Source organism: Tursiops truncatus, chromosome 10 (assembly GCF_011762595.2).
Source record: "Tursiops truncatus isolate mTurTru1 chromosome 10, mTurTru1.mat.Y, whole genome shotgun sequence".
NCBI classification, from domain to species: Eukaryota; Metazoa; Chordata; class Mammalia; order Artiodactyla; family Delphinidae; genus Tursiops; species Tursiops truncatus.
The window spans coordinates 16,202,303-16,221,709 of NC_047043.1; the positions used below are offsets into that span (position 1 = coordinate 16,202,303).

Consider the following 19,407-nt stretch of genomic DNA (forward strand, 5'->3'; position numbering starts at 1 on the left):
TTTTAGTGCTGGAATACGTATCAGGGTTCATCTTGTTTAACCATTTTCATGTATATGTGAGAAAATTAATGCTCAGAGACAAAGACGATTTGTCTTGCTGTCAATTCATGGTACAGCTGGGACCTGAATTTAGGTTTCTGGACAGCGTCAGATTTTCCTTCTTGAACTGCCCTGCCACTTAAATCTCACAGTTGGGTTTGCAGAAAGAACGAGAGAAGTTGCCCATATACAGTACAGGAGAGCAAACAGAGGTGCATTCTGTGCACTCTTCATGCTTTTTAATTTTCCTGTCCTTTCAGTGGTATAAATGGTAATTAATTGCCACAAAATATAGAAAATAAACAAGTTTTGTGATGTTCTCTTGGAATGTCTTCAGTAATGATTCTGACTTACTTGGTCTTTTCAGTGTCATTCCATTTACCTCCAACAAAGATGGTCAGGGGACAACATACAGTTTTGTTTCTACAAGCGTGCATTGGGGTTCTTCCAGCTAACTGTGACATCCTGTTTACATACCACGGGTTAAAACCGCTTTCATGTGGGTTCTGAGATATAGGGAGTTTGAAAAGGCTTTAGAGATGGATACCACAGTTTTACTTCTCTTCCCCTTTTTGTTTACTGGGAAATCTCTGGTTATTTAGTTCTAGAGTATTTTTTATTAGAGATTTATTTTAACTTTGTTGTAAAATACAATGATAAGTTTTAAAATTGCAGAACAACGTATAGGTTAGGGAACTATTTTAAAGCAGAGACCCCTGTCACTGTCCCCCCAGTTCAAGAAATGAAACATTGCTAGCCACTCTGGAAACCCCTTTACGTTCCCCATCACAGTCACAGCTCTCTCCTTGTCTCCACAGATGAGCACTGTCTTGACTTTTATAATAATCACTTCTGTAGGGCTTTATACCTTACGGCTTTATCACCCACGTTTTGTTTTTAGACAATGCAGTTAAATCTTGCCCATTTAAGAAAAAAACCTGAAGTGTATTTTAAATCTCTCTTAATCAATAGGTTCCCCTTCTAGCTCTTTCTTTTCCTTATAACTTACCTGTTGAAGAACTTGGGCCTTTTGACCTGCGAGCTCTCCGTAGTCCAGATTTTGCTGATTGCATATTCAAGTGCAGTTCAGCACCTTCCTCTGTCCTCTGTTTTTGTTGCAAATTGGCAGCTTGTTATAGAGCCTTGGCAGGATGTTAGGGTGAATTGTATTCTTTCATTGGGAGGCTCGTAACGTGTGGTGGTTTCTCTGTTTTCGATGCTACCAGCCGTTGACGTATAACGCCGTGAGTCATTATTTCTTTGGGGTTTGGAAAATGATGACATTCTATTATATCATCTTGTCAGAGATTAGCTGTAATAATTTGATAAGGAGATGTCTCCCCTCATTAGCTATTTACTCACTGGTAGAGTTTATAGAGAAAGGCAGGATAAATTCTAGATTCCCTTATTTACCTGATTTCTAAGATAATAAATTGGATCCTATCATTCTCAGAAGGTAACTGATAGTCCCCTCCCCTTTTTTTTTTAAAGTATGATTAGAAACTCATGATTTTAAACATATTTGGGCTTCAGTCAAGGGCGATTCTTACCCAAGTTCAAATTGTCCTGTCTTTGGCCACTGTGATCCCCTTCAGGTTGATTTCTGTGTCCTTTTGACATGACCCTGGTATTCTTTTTTTTTTTCCTGGTACGCGGGCCTCTCACTGTTGTGGCCTCTCCCGTTGCGGAGCACAGGCTCTGGACGCGCAGGCTCAGCGGCCATGGCTCACGGGCCCAGCCGCTCCGCCGCATGTGGGATCCTCCTGGACCGGGGCATGAACCCGTGTCCCCTGCATCGGCAGGCGGACCCTCAACAACTGCGCCACCAGGGAAGCCCGACCCTGGTATTCTTTGATAGCTTCCTTGCTCTCAGGTGGTTTGATAAGATGTTCCAAGCTCATCGTGTACATTTCTCATCCCAGACATGGACTCAACCATTTCTCTAAGAAGCCCTGGTTCCTTCAGTGGGAAATGGCATTTCATCGCCACATCTGGGTACTTTGCTTCTGTTGTTGGTTATTGTTCCTAGGCTTTTCCACTCTTTTCAGTGGACACATCCACACTTAAACACAACTTTTAAGATAAAATACCTCATGAGTTCATATTGACATTTCCAATTTACATTTAAGATTATAGAGTTTTACCTTAATCTCATATATTACGTATATATTTCCTTCCTTCTTCACCAAGAATCCTAGTTCTCAAGAACATAGGGGATGATAGAATTATCCCATAGTCCTCATTAGCTTTATTCCGCTTCATTTATTTATTATTTTTTTTCCTCCAAACAGTTTTATTAAAGATAACAAAGTTCTGTATACAAAGTGAGCTAAACCTGTTGCTTCAAACATGATACTTCCCTTAACTAGTGTTTTGATAAGTCAATCCATAGAGTGTCGAAAAGCAGCTTACTATAGAATTGATAGAAAAGTGCCCAATGCACATTACATGAATGGCCTAATCACTGGAACTCTGATAGTTCTGTAAGATAATTAACGTAAGGTACAATTGAGTCTCTATGACAAGCTGCTGGAGAACTGATACGGGATGTCTTATACATACAATAGTTTCAGAATAATAATAGTACTTGTACATACATCACCAGTCATGATTACTGAAAAAATTAAAAGGATTGTTTTGCAAATGCTATATCCCCATTCTCCTCCCAGATATTTTTAATGGGAATTCTGTATCTACATTGTCAAATCATATAGTCATTACATACTCAGTTTCTCCCTTTTAACCCTTATTTGATATTCATTCCATAAATAACTATGTACTTAATGCCTGCCACAGAGACCCCATGTAAATACACTTCTAGTTATTTTTGGTGGTTTGAAGCCCGTTTTAGTAGGTTCCTTAGGAAGGGCCCCTAGGAACAACAGTCTCTTAGTCGTGGTATGTTGATACTACTTAGTGCTCCTTATACTGTATATCCAGTCAGTTTTGCTGGATATAAAATTCTTGGGTCACATGTTCTTTCTGGCATAGAGCACTGGTTTCAAAGTCTGGTGGCAGTGTAATTTTTTCCCCTCCTTATAAGTAATGCGTTCTTTTTGCCTAGAAGCTCAAAGGAGTTTTTTCTTTTTCTTAAAGTCCAGTAATTTTATTAGAATGTCTCTTGGTGTTGGTTGTTCTTATTGTTCTGGGGTAATGTTCTCAGGTATATAGTATAATCTTCCAATATATGGACAAAACTTTTAAACTTTTTAATGTAAATTTTCTTGGATTATAATTTTTAGTATTCCCTTCCCTTGCCTTCAGGTTTCTTTTTCTTCATCAGGAACTCTTCTTATTCATATGATAGATTGTCTTTGCCTATCTTCAGTAATTGTTACTTTCTTTTGAATCCTGTGGTCTTGCTGAACTACCTTGTTAGTTCTAGTAGCTTTTTATTCCTTTAGGATTTTATCCATATTTGATCATTTCATTTGTGAAGAAACCCTTTTGATTCCTTTTCTCTGTGATTGTATGCCTTTTCTTTCCTTATGCCTTAGCAAGGGCCTCCATTATAATATTGACTAAAAGTGGTAAGAATGGGCATCCTTGCCTTGTTTCTCATCTTAGGGAGAAAACATGATGTTAGCTGTAGGTTTATTATAGATATCCTTTATCAATTTGAGGAAGTTCTCCTCTAATTTTAGTTTGCTGAGACTTTTTTCATGAATGGATTTTGAGATTTGTCAAATGCTTTTTCTGCTTTTGTTGAGATGATCATTTGGTTTTTCTTTTTCAGTGTGTTAATACAGTAAATGTGGTTCTATTTTTAGGAGCTCTGATTCTAGTTTGCTTAGGGGGTGATAGAAAGGATGCTAAGATCACGATTGGCTGAGGAATGGCTTCCTCTTGAGAATATGGGAGTTCTTTCAGGTGTGGTGATTGTGGCCCTGTGGTGGCTTTAAGTCATTCGGTGGCACTGCTCTGCTTACCTGGTTGCAGTGCTAATGCTCACAGGTGCACATATAAGACCTTCTACTTTTATGTTGGGAGCTGTACTTGAGGTCATAACTTGTAGGTGACTCTGGAAGCCAATTGCTGTGAGGACAGGGGACTCAAATCACTGTTTGTCCATCTTTAATTACGGAGATCAGCTTTTTCTAGGCTCCTTTCACCTTTGATTTATAGGTTTTCTTTGGAAAAGTCACTTTTTTTTAAAGTTTTACACAAATGCTCCATGACTTCGGTTACTCATGTTCCCTTTCCCATGTATAAACTATGTCTTCTCTGGAATTTTGGGAAGGCGCAGAGATGTTTCTGTTCATTTGGTCATCTCAGCTCTCTGCTGGGATCAAAGTACATAATTTGGCTTTACCTTTTTTTTTTCTTTTTTTTGCGGTACACAGGCCTCTCACTGCTGTGGCCTCTCCCGTTGCGGAGCGCAGGCTCCTGACGCGCAGGCTCAGTGGCCATGGCTCACGGGCCCAGCCGCTCCGCGGCATGTGGGATCTTCCTGGACTGGGGCACGAACTCGTGTCCCCTGCACTGGCAGGCGGACTCTCAACCACTGCGCCACCAGGGAAGCCCTGGCTTTACCTTTTAGAAGGTGTAAGAATATAGTAAATTTCCACACCTATATTTTGTATTTTAAGTGAGGCACTGGTGACCGCAGCTGCTGTGGTTCCAGTTGTAACATGCTCCTCCACAGCAGTTTTTCTGCAGTAATTCTGAATGTAATTCTCTTATTTCTTTCAAGTCCCATTTCTTTTTTTTCTAGCTTCAAATTAAGGATTTTAAAATATTATTTATGTGACCATAGCAGTCTAATTTTTTTTCATGTGTAAAAATACAGGTAATATGTAGTACCTTATTAGTTCTGAGATAAAAATGAGGGAATATCAGTCTAATAGAGTGTTGGTTTTCTCTCTTTTTCTCATATATATATATAGGTATGTATGTGTATACTCCTGTGCATTAGTAAAATATAGTTACTTAAAGGGCCAGTTAATTGATTAATTTCAGTAGAATTCAGAGAAGAATCTCCAGAGGGAAATGGAACTTTTAAATTAACCACAGATGTCAGCTAGCCTTAATAATTAAAAAAGCATCCCAAGAATGACATGCTTTGTTTCTACATATAAAGGGAAATGGATAATTAATAGGATTATACAGTTAAAGCAAACCAAATCTTTCTTTTCATCTTTAACGTATATAATTTTTCACCCCACATATTTCATACTTGCTACATAGTGATTGTTCCATAAGTATTAGTTGATTAAATAAAATTTTTTAAATTGCTGCGGTCCTCTGTGTTGTTTTTCGTGTATACATACAGCCTTGTCATTGTTTTTTCTGTTCCCCGTGGTGACAACATTGAACATGGAAGAGACACTCTGAACATGTTTCGTGTGGCTCAGAGGGAGCCTGTAGTCTCTTTCTGTATGACTCTGCTGATAATAATGAAGTAATAATGAAGAAATCCTCTCTTTAGTTTATTATGGTTTAAGTCGTGTTGCTAAATGGTAAATGTCATTTGCTTGGTTATTTCCGTTGATAATTTGAATTGATGTCAAGACTGACGTTGGTATCAGGGTGATGAAGTTTGTCCTTTGCTGGCATTGCAAACAGGAAAAACTTGACAGTTTTTTTTCCCCATCAAAATGGATTTTGTTTTGTACATTGATGTTGGTAAATGGGGCATTTTCACGTAGAAGACAGTGTTTGTTTCACTGAAATTGCTTTGCTTTCTGGGACTAGAGTTGAGTAGTGGCTCCAAGGTTTGTCTGTGACCAGCTATGTTGGTTGCTGCTATAAAAAAAATCTTTTTTTTTCTTGTGAAGTTAAAAAAAAAAAAAGTTGTATTTGTGATCAGTACCTTTCTGAACTGAGGTCAGAGTAATTATAACTAATAGCTGTATTACTTTTCTGAAGATAAAATGAAAATTTAAAAAAAAATTTTAAAGAAAGAGTGATGGAGGGGACAAAGGAGAGAGTTGAAAGGAAAACCGTGCTGTTTAAACACTAAGAAAATTGTTCTTAAGAATATGATAGTAATTCTTATGAACTGTTTATTTGATTTGTAAAAGAGTCTGAGGACTTACCATAAAATTCAAATGTACATAAATGGTGTTGACACTAATCAAAGGTAGTTCCTCTGATTGGATTATCTGTGTTTCTGATGATGAAAAAGATGGATTCCTGCTTAGTGTTGGCCTTATTAAATTTTAAGAGACATAAGCATGGCTCTTAATCACAATTTTAGTTAATGATTGATTCTAGTGTTATTTCCTGTTAATTGGTTTTTCATTCGTTTATTAAATTGCAAGAGGTTTCTTGAAAATGTACTGTGAGGTGTGTAAAATGAATCATATCTAGGCATTGCCCTTAGGGAGCTTATAGTCTTGTAGGGGAGAGAAATCTATTGGAAGAGCTATTGATATATATCTATTGATATAGTATCAATTCTATAGGTCAGTGCTGAAGATTGTAAATCATTTGCCATAAGAACAGTACTGATAATTCCTTCTGAATTAGCTAGTTCAACTAGAATATGTTAAAAATAAGTTTTTTAATAGTGCCCTGAAATACTGATATTCTCTGCCTCTTGCGCCTCCAGTGAAACCTCTTGATCATGCAGGAGTTAGAGCTAGCTGAAAGGCAGTTAAGCAGCTTGACTTAGTCTCTTCTGTTGCCTCAGTCCTGTAGGTGTAAATTAGCCAAAGACACAACTCCGCAGATTCTTATCTTTTCCAGGGCACAAGTGTCTCTTGCTTGGCCACTTTTTAATTGTATTATTTTAAATAACAAAGCACTTTTCTGTTACCTCCTCCAGGGGATCAGTTTTTCCATTAACTAATGCCTCTTTGGAAAAGTGACTTTGAAAAAGATGTGAAAACTTGAAAATTTTGTTTAGGAACCTTTTATAAGCGTTTACAACAGCTTATTACTCAGACTGTATAAGTCGGTTCTAAATTCTAATTTTTTCTGGGTCTCCCACCAGAAACCAGGTTGGGATCTAATAGTACTGTAGCTCAAACTGTATTCAGGTTGGAACTCTAAATAAGACCAAGTATGCATTTTCCTTCAGAACTTTTATCCCTGTAATCCCATTTTTTAAAAATAAATTTATTTATTTATTTATATTTATTTTTGGCTGCATTGGGTCTTCGGCTGCATTGGGTCTTCGTTGCTGCACACGAGCTTTCTCTAGTTGCGGTGAGCGGGAGCTACTCTTCGTTGCCGTGCGTGGGCTTCTCATTGCGGTGGCTTCTTGTTGCGGAGCACAGGCTCTAGGTGTGCAGGCTTAGCAGTTGTGCCTCGTGGGCTCTAGAGCACAGGCTCAGTAGTTGTGGCGCACGGGCTTAGTTGCTCCATGGCATGTGAGATCTTCCCAGACCAGGGCTCGAACCCGTGTCCTCTGCATTGGCAGGCGGATTCTTAACCACTGCGCCACCAGGGAAGTCCTGTAATCCCATTTTTAATTGGAACCAGAACTGTAAATTTCCCTCGTTCCTTGCTCAAAATATAGATTCCTGTCATAATTTAATTTTGGTCTTTCTTGGTGAATGTGATAATTAGAGTAAACTATAATGAAATGTGAAAATTGGATGGTGACTTGAATAAATGTAACAGCTGATCAGGGCATCTCTTTTCAGTGTCACTTTATTAAGGTCTTCCTATATACTGATGCACCTCGGAATTTTATTTTTAAAAAAACTTCTTTTTCCTTTCTCTCTTTGTTCCTTTCCTCTGTTGAAGGGTATTACCGTCTAAAGTGTTTGCTATGAGTAGAGTATCGGTGTTTTGATCTTAGGGAGGTGAAGTAATTACAGATTTGCTTTTCATTTTATGGGGATAATCTCCATAATAGGAATATGCATGTCATATACTTTAGGTTATTTTTTTTTATGTTAATCCTTTTAAGGAAGGAGTGTTTTACTTACATTAACTAGCTTATCAAGAAGAAAATAATTGATTCAAATACTAAATGCTGTGCAAGTCCTAAATGCAGTTTTTTTTGTTTGTCTGTTTTTACATCTTTATTGGGGTATAATTGCTTTACAGTGTTGTCTTACTTTCTGCTGTACAGCAAAGTGAATCAGCTATTTGTATACATACATCCCCATATCCCCTCCTTCTTGAGCCTCCCTCCCACCTTCCCTATCCCACCCCTCTAGGTGGTGACAAAGCACTGAGCTTATCTCCCTGTGCTATGCAGCTGCTTCCCACTAGCTATCTATTTTACATTTGGTAGTGTATATATGTCAATGCTACTCTCTCACTTCCTCCCAGCCTCCCTTCCCCACCATGTCCTCAAGTCCGTTCTCTACGTCTGTATCTTTATTCCTGCCCTGCCACTAGGTTCATCGGTACCATTTTTGTAGATTCCGTATATATCTAAATGCAGTTTTAAATGTAGTGAGGTATCATATATACAGTGGTCTGATTTTCACTAGCCTCACTCATCTTACTTTGCCTTGGATCTTCAAGTTACATAAAAAAATCCACTGAACCTTACACTTCATGATGTAGGGTAGGGAAAACAATACATACATCTCTTTGTATGTATGCTCTTAGGTTCAGCAACTGGGGCATGTGAGTCAAAGTGATAAAAGACAGACTAACGGGAAAAACAAAACAAAACAGTTGTAATTATGCAAGTATGCAGGAGTTAGAATTTGGTGATTATATACCATCTTAACAAAGGGGGTAAAGAGTGGAGAAGAGTTTAGACAAAGGAAAAAGGGGCTTATTGGGGAGGTGTAAATTATGAGAAGGTGATTAGGAAATATATGATACATAAGGCTTTTTAGTAAGGCTTGTTATGCAGGTAAGAGTCTGGTGATAAGAGCTGTCTCTGGAGTAGTTCTCTTCCTGGTACTAGAGAGGGAGACACCTTTACAAATGGAAATTTATGTCCTGCTTTTATCCAGATGGGGGAGGGGAGAGAGCTTTTTTCCTGAGTCTGCTGTTTCTTAATTGCCTTCATCTCAAAAGAATTCTTATTCCAAAGTGGCATATTTTGGGGTGGCATATTCTGGTCCCCTTAAATGAGAAAAGAAAGTTCTAGGTGAATGATAACATTACACTAGGTATTATGAGGCCTACTAATCCTTTATTTGAGCCTGCAACAACTCCTCCCATTTGAACTCAGAGCACTAAAGTTATTTTGCAGCATTTCACTTAAAAAATATAATATTAAAGTATATTTTATAATGTACATAATACATTAATACAGTACTCCATGTGTATGATTTATATACAGTTGTATGTATTTAGGTACTTGAGATCCATCTCTTTTTTTTTTTAACTGGTGGGTACCTTGATAAAAAGTTTGGTCGGGCTTCCCTGGTGGCACTGTGGTTAAGAATCCGCCTGCCAATGCAGGGGACATGGGTTTGAGCCCTGGTCCGGGAAGATCCCACATGTTGCAGAGCAGCTAAGCCCGTGAGCCACAACTACTGAAACCCATGTGCCTAGAGCCTGTGCTCTGCAACAAGAGAAGCCACTGCTCTGAGAAGCCTGTGCACCGCGACGAAGAGTAGCCCCCGCTCGCCGCAACTAGAGAAAGCCCATGCGCAGCAATGAAGACCCAACACAGCCAAAGATAAAAAAAATTAAATAAATTTAAAAAAAAAAGTTCGGTAACCACTGCTCTGTAAATTTATTTGTTCTTTTTGATGTTCTGACCTTGTACTTAAAATATTGATTTCTATGTCTGTTCAGTTTGCATATTTCAAACTTTCTTTTTTGGTCTTTTTAACTTCCTGTGTATTCCTTGAGGCACAAATTCCTCTTGGTATCCGACAGACCTCTAAGCATATATTGTACACATAATAGACACAAAATATTTCATTAATGAATTTGTGAAAATCATATATAAAATGAAGTTTTTGATTGTTGTCATTTATTCCAGAAATTTTTGGCATGGCAGTTAGAAATGGTGGTGGTAGATTGAATAGACAAGTTAGAAATATATTGAGAAGTAACAGCTGACACAAGAGAAAGAGAAGAATCAATATATGTGGCTTACTGAGGTTATTTATTATGGGGCCATACAACCTTATGGATCTTGGTAAGCCCTGGCTTAGGACATCATTATATCAAGGCAAAGGGCAGTGATGGATGACTGCCAGTACTGTCTTTACTTTGACCTTGGGCAATCTGTTTAATCTTCTGATCCTCAGTTTCCTCTTTTATAAGTGAAATGATAGGGCTAGAAAATTTTGGTTGTCTCTTACAGATGTGAAATTCTGTATCTACTGTGATTATTTAAGGCAATCAACTATGGTTCAGTTAGATTCACTGTATCTTGTGTAATAAGAAATGTAAGCATGCCATGTATTTTAGAAACATTTCCTTGAGAATGGTTACATATGTTTTGCCTGGCATGTAGGCCAGTGTGTAGGGAATAAAGCTTTGGGAGGTGAAAGAAGGCAAATTAGAATGAATAAGTGGAAGCTATCTAGAGGTAGAGTTTAATAAGAAGAACATATGGACAAAAACATGTGTACAGTGATTAAACAGGAAATTTTGAGGTAATGAACTTCCTGCCATTGAGGAAGTAAAGCAGAAGCCACATGACCATTTATAAGGAATATTGTAGAAAATATTAAACATTTGGGTAAAATTTATTTAACTGGGCAACCTTCCTATCCAAGAGGATGTCTGGGAATGTTGGGGAGCACTGTGAGTTTACCTGAAGTAAGTTAGGGAGGTAGATAGGGAGGAATATGGCACATAATCCTCTGAAATTTGTCTTTATCCCAACATGATGGCTCCCGAGAAGCTGGTCCCGGTGCCTTACCACAGATGCTGGGGAATCTTTCCCTTGCCCTGTTTTGGTGTCAGGCTTTTGAAAACAGTGTTATGAGTGTCTTCTTTATTTTCTTAACTCCTTATCCAACAGAGATAACTATTATTTACAATTTGGAATATTTCCTTTCAGAATCCCTGGCAGGATTCAGAGAGAAGCATCTTCCTGTAAGCCTAAGGAATCTTTCCCATTCTCTGAACTTGATTCCCTTTGGAGCAGGAGGCTACCCAGGCCCACCTGGTGCTTTCTCACTGTGTTTCTTATCCTCTCATGAGCGTGCAAGCACAAGTCACCCATTTTCTGATTTCTGCAGGAGGTTCTTCTTCCTACTTCTTGCCATCCCTCCTGTCTTTGGTCTCTCCCCCTTCCCCCATCACTTTTTCCCCTATAGCTTTTTAAAAAAAACATTTTTATACTTCTCATTGAAATTCCCTTTTCTATAATGAACCAACCTTCTTTACGCTGTTAACCTCTTCACAGAAGTCTATGTCCTTGTCAATTATACCTCAATGAAGCTGGGAAGAAAAAAAGTCCATGCCCTGTTCTCACCATCTTTCTTAAAGTCACAGAATCCTTTCTTCAAACAAAATATTTCACAGACTCTTGATAGGTAGAGCAGATGAAAGCACAGTAACAGGATGTAGGAGGAAGAGGAAGTTTCTGGTCCTGCTTACTCAGCCCGCTCTGTGTCCCTGGCCTGGTCCCTCAGGGACTTCACTGGGAGTCAGCGTTCCACAGCCCTGCATTCAGAGAATCTACCTCTCCTTCATAACTGGGTACCCTTGGGTCTCTTTACATGGCCACATGCTTCTTCTCCCACAGGGCTGCTCGCAGCTGTCCTCACTACCTCGGCATCTCTGTTCTTCCCCTGCACGCAAAAACCTGGGTTGTAAGGCCTATTTCTTCCTTTTCTCACTAGATTGCGAGAACACCTTGAGGGTAGAGACTATCCTTTTATTTTTTTGTTCCCTTGTGTTTAGCATGTGGTGAATGACTGAATGGTAGAATGGAAAAATAAAATGCCGAATTAATGACTTTTAAATAAATAATAGTTCTTATAGGTGAACCCAGGAACTTGTATTGCAGTAAGCACAATAAAGGAAACCTATTGAACCTGAAATCAAGTGGGAATTTCTTCACTGGTTTTATAGGGCCAGTTCATCAGGGAATGGCAAGTTGTTATATCCAGATACACTTTAAAGAAATGACTGCTGTGTCTAAAAGGATTAACTATTGTACTATGGTAATCTGCCTCAGGTGCCTACTTTGCCACTGTTACGAAGTGTTGAGAAACTTTTACCCTTTGGACTCCTCTTTTCTAGTGCAATGAAGACCATTCCCCGTGTGGTAACATTCTTTCTTCTCATGGGGCATAAAATGTGCAATTACGTTTTTAGCTTTGTTGGTTAAAATAATATTCAGTATTGTGACCCTGAGATTAAACCCCAGTTACTTTGGATTAGAATGTCTCCAGACAGCCCCAGTTACCTATTTGAATATATCTGTTTGCATTATTTTTTTAGACTGATAAATCCTATCAAGACTTAGAGTAACTTTATTTTCAACTTTTGGTGGCTCCTAGCCTAACTCTGCAAGTCTTGATAACAGTCATGTATGGAGACAGTTGCATTGTTGCTGCCAACTCTTTCCTCCTTGACTGGTTGTTCCAAAATTTAAAAGAAGGGCATTGTGGTTATGGAAATAGATCACAAACATAGATCCTTAGTTGTTTTATCTTAGATAATCTGCTGAGGTGTTTTTATGAGTTTCACATGGCTATATGCCTGCACATAAATACTTAAAATAGTGTCCTCTCACTTGAGTATTTGAATGCAGACAGTACTCACTTGCAGAGTAGTTAAGAGTGCTTGCTTTGCATAGAAACAGATTGTTTTGACCCTTCTTCCAGTACTGCTGTTTTAAGAGGGGTATCAATATACATTTAGAAATTAAAAAATCAGATGTATATTTAAGAATACTTTTTCATAAAAGAAAATTTTGATTGAAGACTTAGATGTTACTATAAGTATTTTTATATAGGTTACATATCAATTTGCAGGAAGGATATAAGGAATAAGAGAAATGAACATGGAGAAGAAGCAACATTTCCTCTTTATCTGCTACTTATAGGGAACTGAGTTTTTCTTGATGGATCCATGAATTTACTACTCTTCTATTAGACTGTGATTTTGTTCACAAGACTCAGGAAAACAAGAGCTGTGAAATATTAAATTGTGTTTCTACTTTGAAGACATTCAATATGTTATAATCTGTGTCAGTTTCTGTGTTGTTTTAATCAAGAAATGTTTGCTCCAATGTTTATTACACAATCAAAGCTCAGGTTTGATTTATGTTCTGAAATGTAGGATTCAAGGACTCAGGAGATCCTGGGTGCTCATCCCAGCTCCAGCACTAAATCCACAAAGTGTGGAACTTTGGACCTCGACCATTGCACGTCTTCTTGAATATCAGTTTTCTCATCTGTGAGATCATGATATTATATCATCTTTATGCGTTTTCTATGATGCTGTGAATTTTAAGATTCTGTACAAATTATTTCTTTCATTTGGTGCTTGGCAGAAAAGAAGAAAATGTTTCATTATGTTTTCTTTATTACTCAAGTTAATGCTGTAGACAAGGATACATCTCTGTTCTAATTTAGAAATGCGTTTCAAGAAAATATGAATGATTCTATTGAATTAACTTTACATTCAATTTTCATTTTACTATATGTGCTGCCGAAGCGAGCACTCAATTTTCATTTTAATTGACAATTTCAAGGCTATCTAAAATGAAAACATGGACATTTATAGTATTTTAAAATTCCTTAAGGTATTATTCTTATCAGCATTCATATGTTGAAGGATAAGGCTTTAAAAAATATGTCTGTGCTGGGTACATTTCTAAAGAAAAAATATTCAGGCCTTATTTCAGGCTTATGAACCTGAGCAAAGTTTACTAAACAAGAAGAACAGGATGTAAGAAAGGAATGTTTAGAACAAGAACACTCTGAGAAATTGCATTAAAACTTTTGATACTTTATTTGGTCACAGAGTGTAGCATCAATATTCCATAGCTGGGGCATGATTTTTGGCTTATAGTTCTGGTCTACTCTAGCATTTTAAAGCCAAATTCAATAAAAGTGTGAAATAATATTTTAAATAAATGATTTAAACATCTCTATTTTGAAATTTCCTCTTAATTTTCTGGGGTTCTGCTTACTCCCTAAAATCAGTCTTGGACTGTTCTTTCATGACCTGGTCTAGTGTTGATAAAGTCAGCAGAACGCTTTCCCTGGGTTGTTGTATATTGGCTATACTGTTTTCAAATATGTTATACAACTAACTATATAATGGTGACCTTGATGAAGTACATATAAATGCTAATCATGATTATTATTGCTGTTATAGTATGGTTGGTGGTGATATTACCTCTTTTTGTTTTTGACGCTAATATTTTTTAGCCTATGGGAATGCTTCTACATTGCTAAAGAACCTTACAGTTTTGTACTCAATAAGGATTCTCTCCACACCTTTAGGGATTGTTGCATCCACTGTCATCAAGCATCACTTTGGAATACATTTCAAAAATCTACCCCCAGCTCTATTGCCAGCCAGCTGAATTGCATCCAGAGACTTGATGGGCATTAGCAGAACCTCAGACTGGGTGTGTCATATTGGAATCTCCTTCTATCCCAGTACTCAGCTTCTGCTGACAGCTAGTGGCACCACTTTTCTTTTATCTTCTTAGACTAGGGATCGGCAGCCTCTGGCCTTTGGGCCAAGTCTGACCTGCTGCTTGTTTTATTTATTTATTTATTTAATTTTTTGGCTGCGTTGGGTCTTCGTTTCTGTGCAAGGGCTTTCTCTAGCTGCGGCAAGCGGGGGGCCACTCTTCATTACCGTGCGCGGGCCTCTCATTGTCGCGGCCTCTCTTGTTGCGGAGCACAGGCTCCAGACGCGCAGGCTCAGTAGCTGTGGCTCACGGGCCTATTTGCTCCGCGGCATGTGGGATCTTCCCAGACCAGGGCTCGAACCCGTGTCCCGTGCATTAGCAGGCAGATTCTCAACTACTGCGCCACCAGGGAAGCCCTTGCTGCTTGTTTTTAAAAAAGTTTTATTGGAACAGAGATGTACCCATTTGTTTAAGTATTGTGTCTATCTGCTTTTGCTCTAAGGTGGCAGAGTTAAGCAGTTACAACAGAGACCTGTGATCACCAAAGCCTGAAGTAATTTACTCTCTGGCTTTTTTTAGAAAATGTCTGTTAATCCCTGCCTCAGACTCAAAACCTTGACATCACCTTTGATTCATCCTTGGGGTTTCTCAAGTATATTCTAGCAGGAGAACTCATCTCCTTTTAACTTTTTTTTTTTTTTTAATCCTCCCCATGTGTTCAGGTCCTCACATCCTTTTGCCTAGGGTATTAAATGAATTTCCCCAACCACTGGCTTCTTTTCCCCGTGTATTTCATTTTGCACCTTGCCACCAGGGGCCTGTTCTCAAAGTTTGGCTTTACTCTGTGTCCACTCTGCCACCAAAATTTAAATTTTCCCCACTGCCCACTACATTGGAGCCTGTCCAGCCTTTTGTGTAAGGCTCCTTCCACAATATGAGCCCTGTGTCTCTCTTACATAGAAATTCTTTCTATAATGAAATGCTTTCCCCTAACTTCCTCCCTTCTTGCCTTTGTCCGTGGTGTAACAACTGCCTGGAGCTTTTCCTGCCTCCATTTCACCCTCTCCAACTCCTGTCTCCCCTTAAAATCCTCTCAACTTTTTTCATAAAGCTTTTTACTGTATTTTTCTGTGTGCATATTCTTTGTCCCTCCATGATGTGTTGCCTGTACATCTTTCTGTCACGTTAGGGCATTTTACTTGATGCTGTGTTGTTTATGTTCTTTTACATCTCATCTCATCCATTATAAACCAGAAGCTCATTGAGTGTAAAGTGCCTGTCTTCCTCTTACTGTGGTCCCTTAAACACTCACTATCATGTCTTAGACGTGCTTAATAATCAAGTAATTGAATCACATTACTGGAAGCCAGCTTTCTTTTTTTTAAAAAAATAAATTTATTTTATTTTTATTTATTTTTTGCTGCGTTGGGTCTTTGTTGTTGCGTGCGGGCTTTCTCTAGTTGCGGCGAGCAGGGGCTACTCTTCGTTTCGGGTCGGTGCGCGGGCTTCTTACTGCAGTGGCTTCTCTTGTTGAGGAGCACGGGCTCTAGGCATGCAGCCTTCAGTTGTTGTGACTTGAGGGCTCAGTAGTTGTGGCTTGCGGGCTCTAGAGTGCATGCTCAGTAGTTGTGGTACACAGGCTTAGCTGTTCCGCGGCATGTGGGATCTTCCTGGACCAGGGCTCGAACCCGTGTCCCCTGCATTGTCAGGGAGATTCTTAACCACTGCGCCACCAGGGAAACCCTGGAAGCCAGCTTTTTAATTTGGATTTAATAATTGGTGACCTCACAGACCCTTGAACATTTGGCAGTGATTCTAGGTGCATAGCTAAAGTTTGGGAAGAAACCAGATGTTATTTCCTTGTACATGTTATTAATGTAAATGGAAAGATTTTTTTGTTTGATAAGGTATTTCACATTTACTACAAGAAAACTATTTGTGTGCAATGGTGTGCTTGGTACTGATAAAAAAAAAAAAAGAAAAAGTAAAACCAAGTGGCAGAGCCAGACAGTAATTCTCTTGAATATGTTAAGCAATCTACCAACGTCAGATTTTCTTGATTCTATTAACAAGCTTTTTCAGGATTCCAAATGGAAAAGTTATACCAGAGTACCTTAAGAAGTTACGGAAGTGAAATGCTTATGGATGCTGTTAAACTAGTATTTTGTCCTCTGCCCGTTGGTTCATTTAATCATTCTCTGCACACTTCCCAGGGGTTTTGATGTGGCTGTTGATCACCCATAGCTAGTTCTGTTAACCATCCCCTGCCACCTTTTTTAGGCTTTCGGTTCTGAATTTGTAGCCTGGAAAAAGTTGACAGAAACAAAAAAGGGTGTCAGATATAGAGACTTTTCACTTCATGGTGGTGTAGTCTAAAAGTTACAAGTCTGGAAACTGGACTGCTGATTCCCTTAGCTTTCTCAGTTGGTTTCAGAAACCTAGACATTGCCCGGGGTGGGGGGCTCAGAAACACAGTTGGTGTACAAAACACAATACCCGAGCAACCAGGGGAAAAAGTAAACAGAGCATCACACGTCCCAAACCCACATACTTGAAGAAGAATTGAAGACTTAAAATTTTAATATAAATGGGTAAAGAATATGAATAGTTTCTAGGAAAAGTTGTTAGCTCTGCTTGGTCTACCACTGTCTTCTAGCACAGAATCAATGTTTGCTGTATGCCTGTGTGCCCGGACAAATGATTACCACCCACATAAAATGTATCCCAACTTCCTCCTAAGTAAAGAAATGCCTAATATAAAATAACCAGACATGTATACCTTTGAACCAACGTGTCTACTTCTTAGAATTTGTTAGGGAAATTTAGCATAAATTTCGCATCTAGGTTTTTATAATCCAGAAATACTGTCTCAAATATTCAAAGATTATCCATCCACATGTGTTTGTACGTGTATGTGTGTGCATATGTCTATATGCATGTGTATTGTGAAAAAATTTGTAATAGTGAAAACTTGGAAATAACCTAAATGCCTATCAGAACACAAATAGTTAAGCTATAGTATACCCACATTGTAACCTTTATAAAGGATGAGGTTCCACTGCTGGGTGTATATCTAGGATATATAAATACTAATTCAAAGAGATATGTGCATCCCCAATGTTCTTAGCAGCATTGTTTGCAATTGCCAATATAAGGAAGCAGCCTGAGTGTCCCTCAGCAACTGAATGGATAAAGAAGATGTGGTGTATAGACACACACACACACACACACACACACACACACACACACACACACACAGAGGAATACTACTCAGCCATAAAAAAGAACAAATTTGTGCCATTTGTAACAATAGGGATGGACATGGAAGGTATTATGCTAAGTGAAATAAGTCAGAGAAAGACAAATACTGTATGATATCACTTATATGTGGAATCTAAAAAATAAAACAAACTAGTGAATTTAACAAAAAATAACAGATACATAAAACAAGTGGTTACCAGTGGGGAGAAGGAAGGGGTTCGGGCAAGATAGGGGTAAGGGATTAAGAGGTACAAACTACTATGTATAAAGTAAATAAGCTATAAGCTGTTGGGGATATATTGTATAACATGGGGAATATAGCCAGTATTTTATAATAACTATAAATGGTGTATAACCTTTAAAAATTGTGAATCACTATGCTGTACACCTGTAACTTCAATAATACTTCAACTAAACTTCAATTGAAAAAGTAAAATACAAAAAAAAAAGGGGTGAGGCTGATCTTTAACTAAAGAAACAAAAGGAAAGATACACAAGGTGTATTGGATGGAAGTTGTAAAACAAAATATTGTTTCATCTTTGTGTATTTATAGTGAACAGAGGTCTAGTTATACATCATACCTGCATATGAGAGGGATTGTCTGGACATAAGCATAAATAATCTATAAGTTGTAGACAGTCTCTGAGGAACAGAAGTGAGGAGATGTGTGAATTCTCAGGATAGAGGGAGTATTATACCTTCTATTTCTTACTTTTCTGTTCAATTTTTTCAATGTATATTTTACTTTTATACTAGACAAAAGACTGGGAAATCATGTATTATGTTTTAATATTAATATTTAAAATAATGAATGATTTAAAATAATTGAATGGCTAATGTCTATCTGGAAAATGTGGTTTTGAAGAACGATTTATATCCTTGAATATTCTATATAAGTAAAATTTTTTGTTTTATAATGAGGCTGTAATGAAAGACATTATCAGATTGGACTGCCATTGTGTTGTTTATGGTGTGTTAAATAGACACATAGTTCAGAAGTCTTATTATAATGCATTTTTTTGAAGCAGTTGTAAGAAAATCCTGTTTGATGCTAGATGGTCATGTTATGTTTTAGGGAACTTACGTGCACTAACATCAGTTTCCAAGGGTACGCCTGTGAGGAAAAGAATTAACACTGTTTTCTCTTCAATCTTTTAGAAAAGCTCAAGAGGAGAACAAGAAAGTAGTGCTTGCTGGATGTGTTCCTCAAGCGCAGCCTCGCCAGGACTACCTTAAAGGGCTGAGCATCATAGGGGTAAGCTTGCACCTGATAGGAAAAAAGACAGTCCTACATTGTTAAAACTTGCCATGGCTCCACATTTTATTTTCTATGTCTAGGTTATTTACAAGCTAGGTTACACTTCTGGCTGTCCTTAACATACTTTCCCTATTGCCACGGAAACTTTGTCACGTCTGTGTAACATCTGAACCTACTGCGAAAACATGTTCTAGTTTCTCTCATTTAAAAAGAAAAAATTACACAATAAAAAGCCATAGTATGGAATTTAAGGTCGTTAATTATAACCTGGTCTTTATCTGTGTGTCCAGCACTATCTCTTGCCATATCATACTATATAGGTGTCTTTTTTGGAATGTCCCACTTCCATTTTACTCATCCCCCAAGATGTGGCTTCACCATTACCCCTTCTCTCAGCCTGACCTGACTGCTCTGCGCAGG

General features: G+C 38.2%; 1 protein-coding gene across 7 annotated transcripts in view; it reads left to right on the plus strand.

The window, feature by feature from the left end:
- Positions 1–19,407, plus strand: part of CDKAL1 (CDKAL1 threonylcarbamoyladenosine tRNA methylthiotransferase) — a 652,719-nt gene that overhangs the window by 146,858 nt on the left and 486,454 nt on the right. For all 7 annotated transcript variants that reach the window (XM_033863886.2, XM_019945111.3, XM_033863888.2 and 4 more), the window contains one exon: positions 18,888–18,984. In XM_033863886.2, the coding sequence (XP_033719777.1) occupies positions 18,888–18,984 (97 nt within the window). The remainder of the gene's footprint in view (positions 1–18,887; positions 18,985–19,407) is intronic.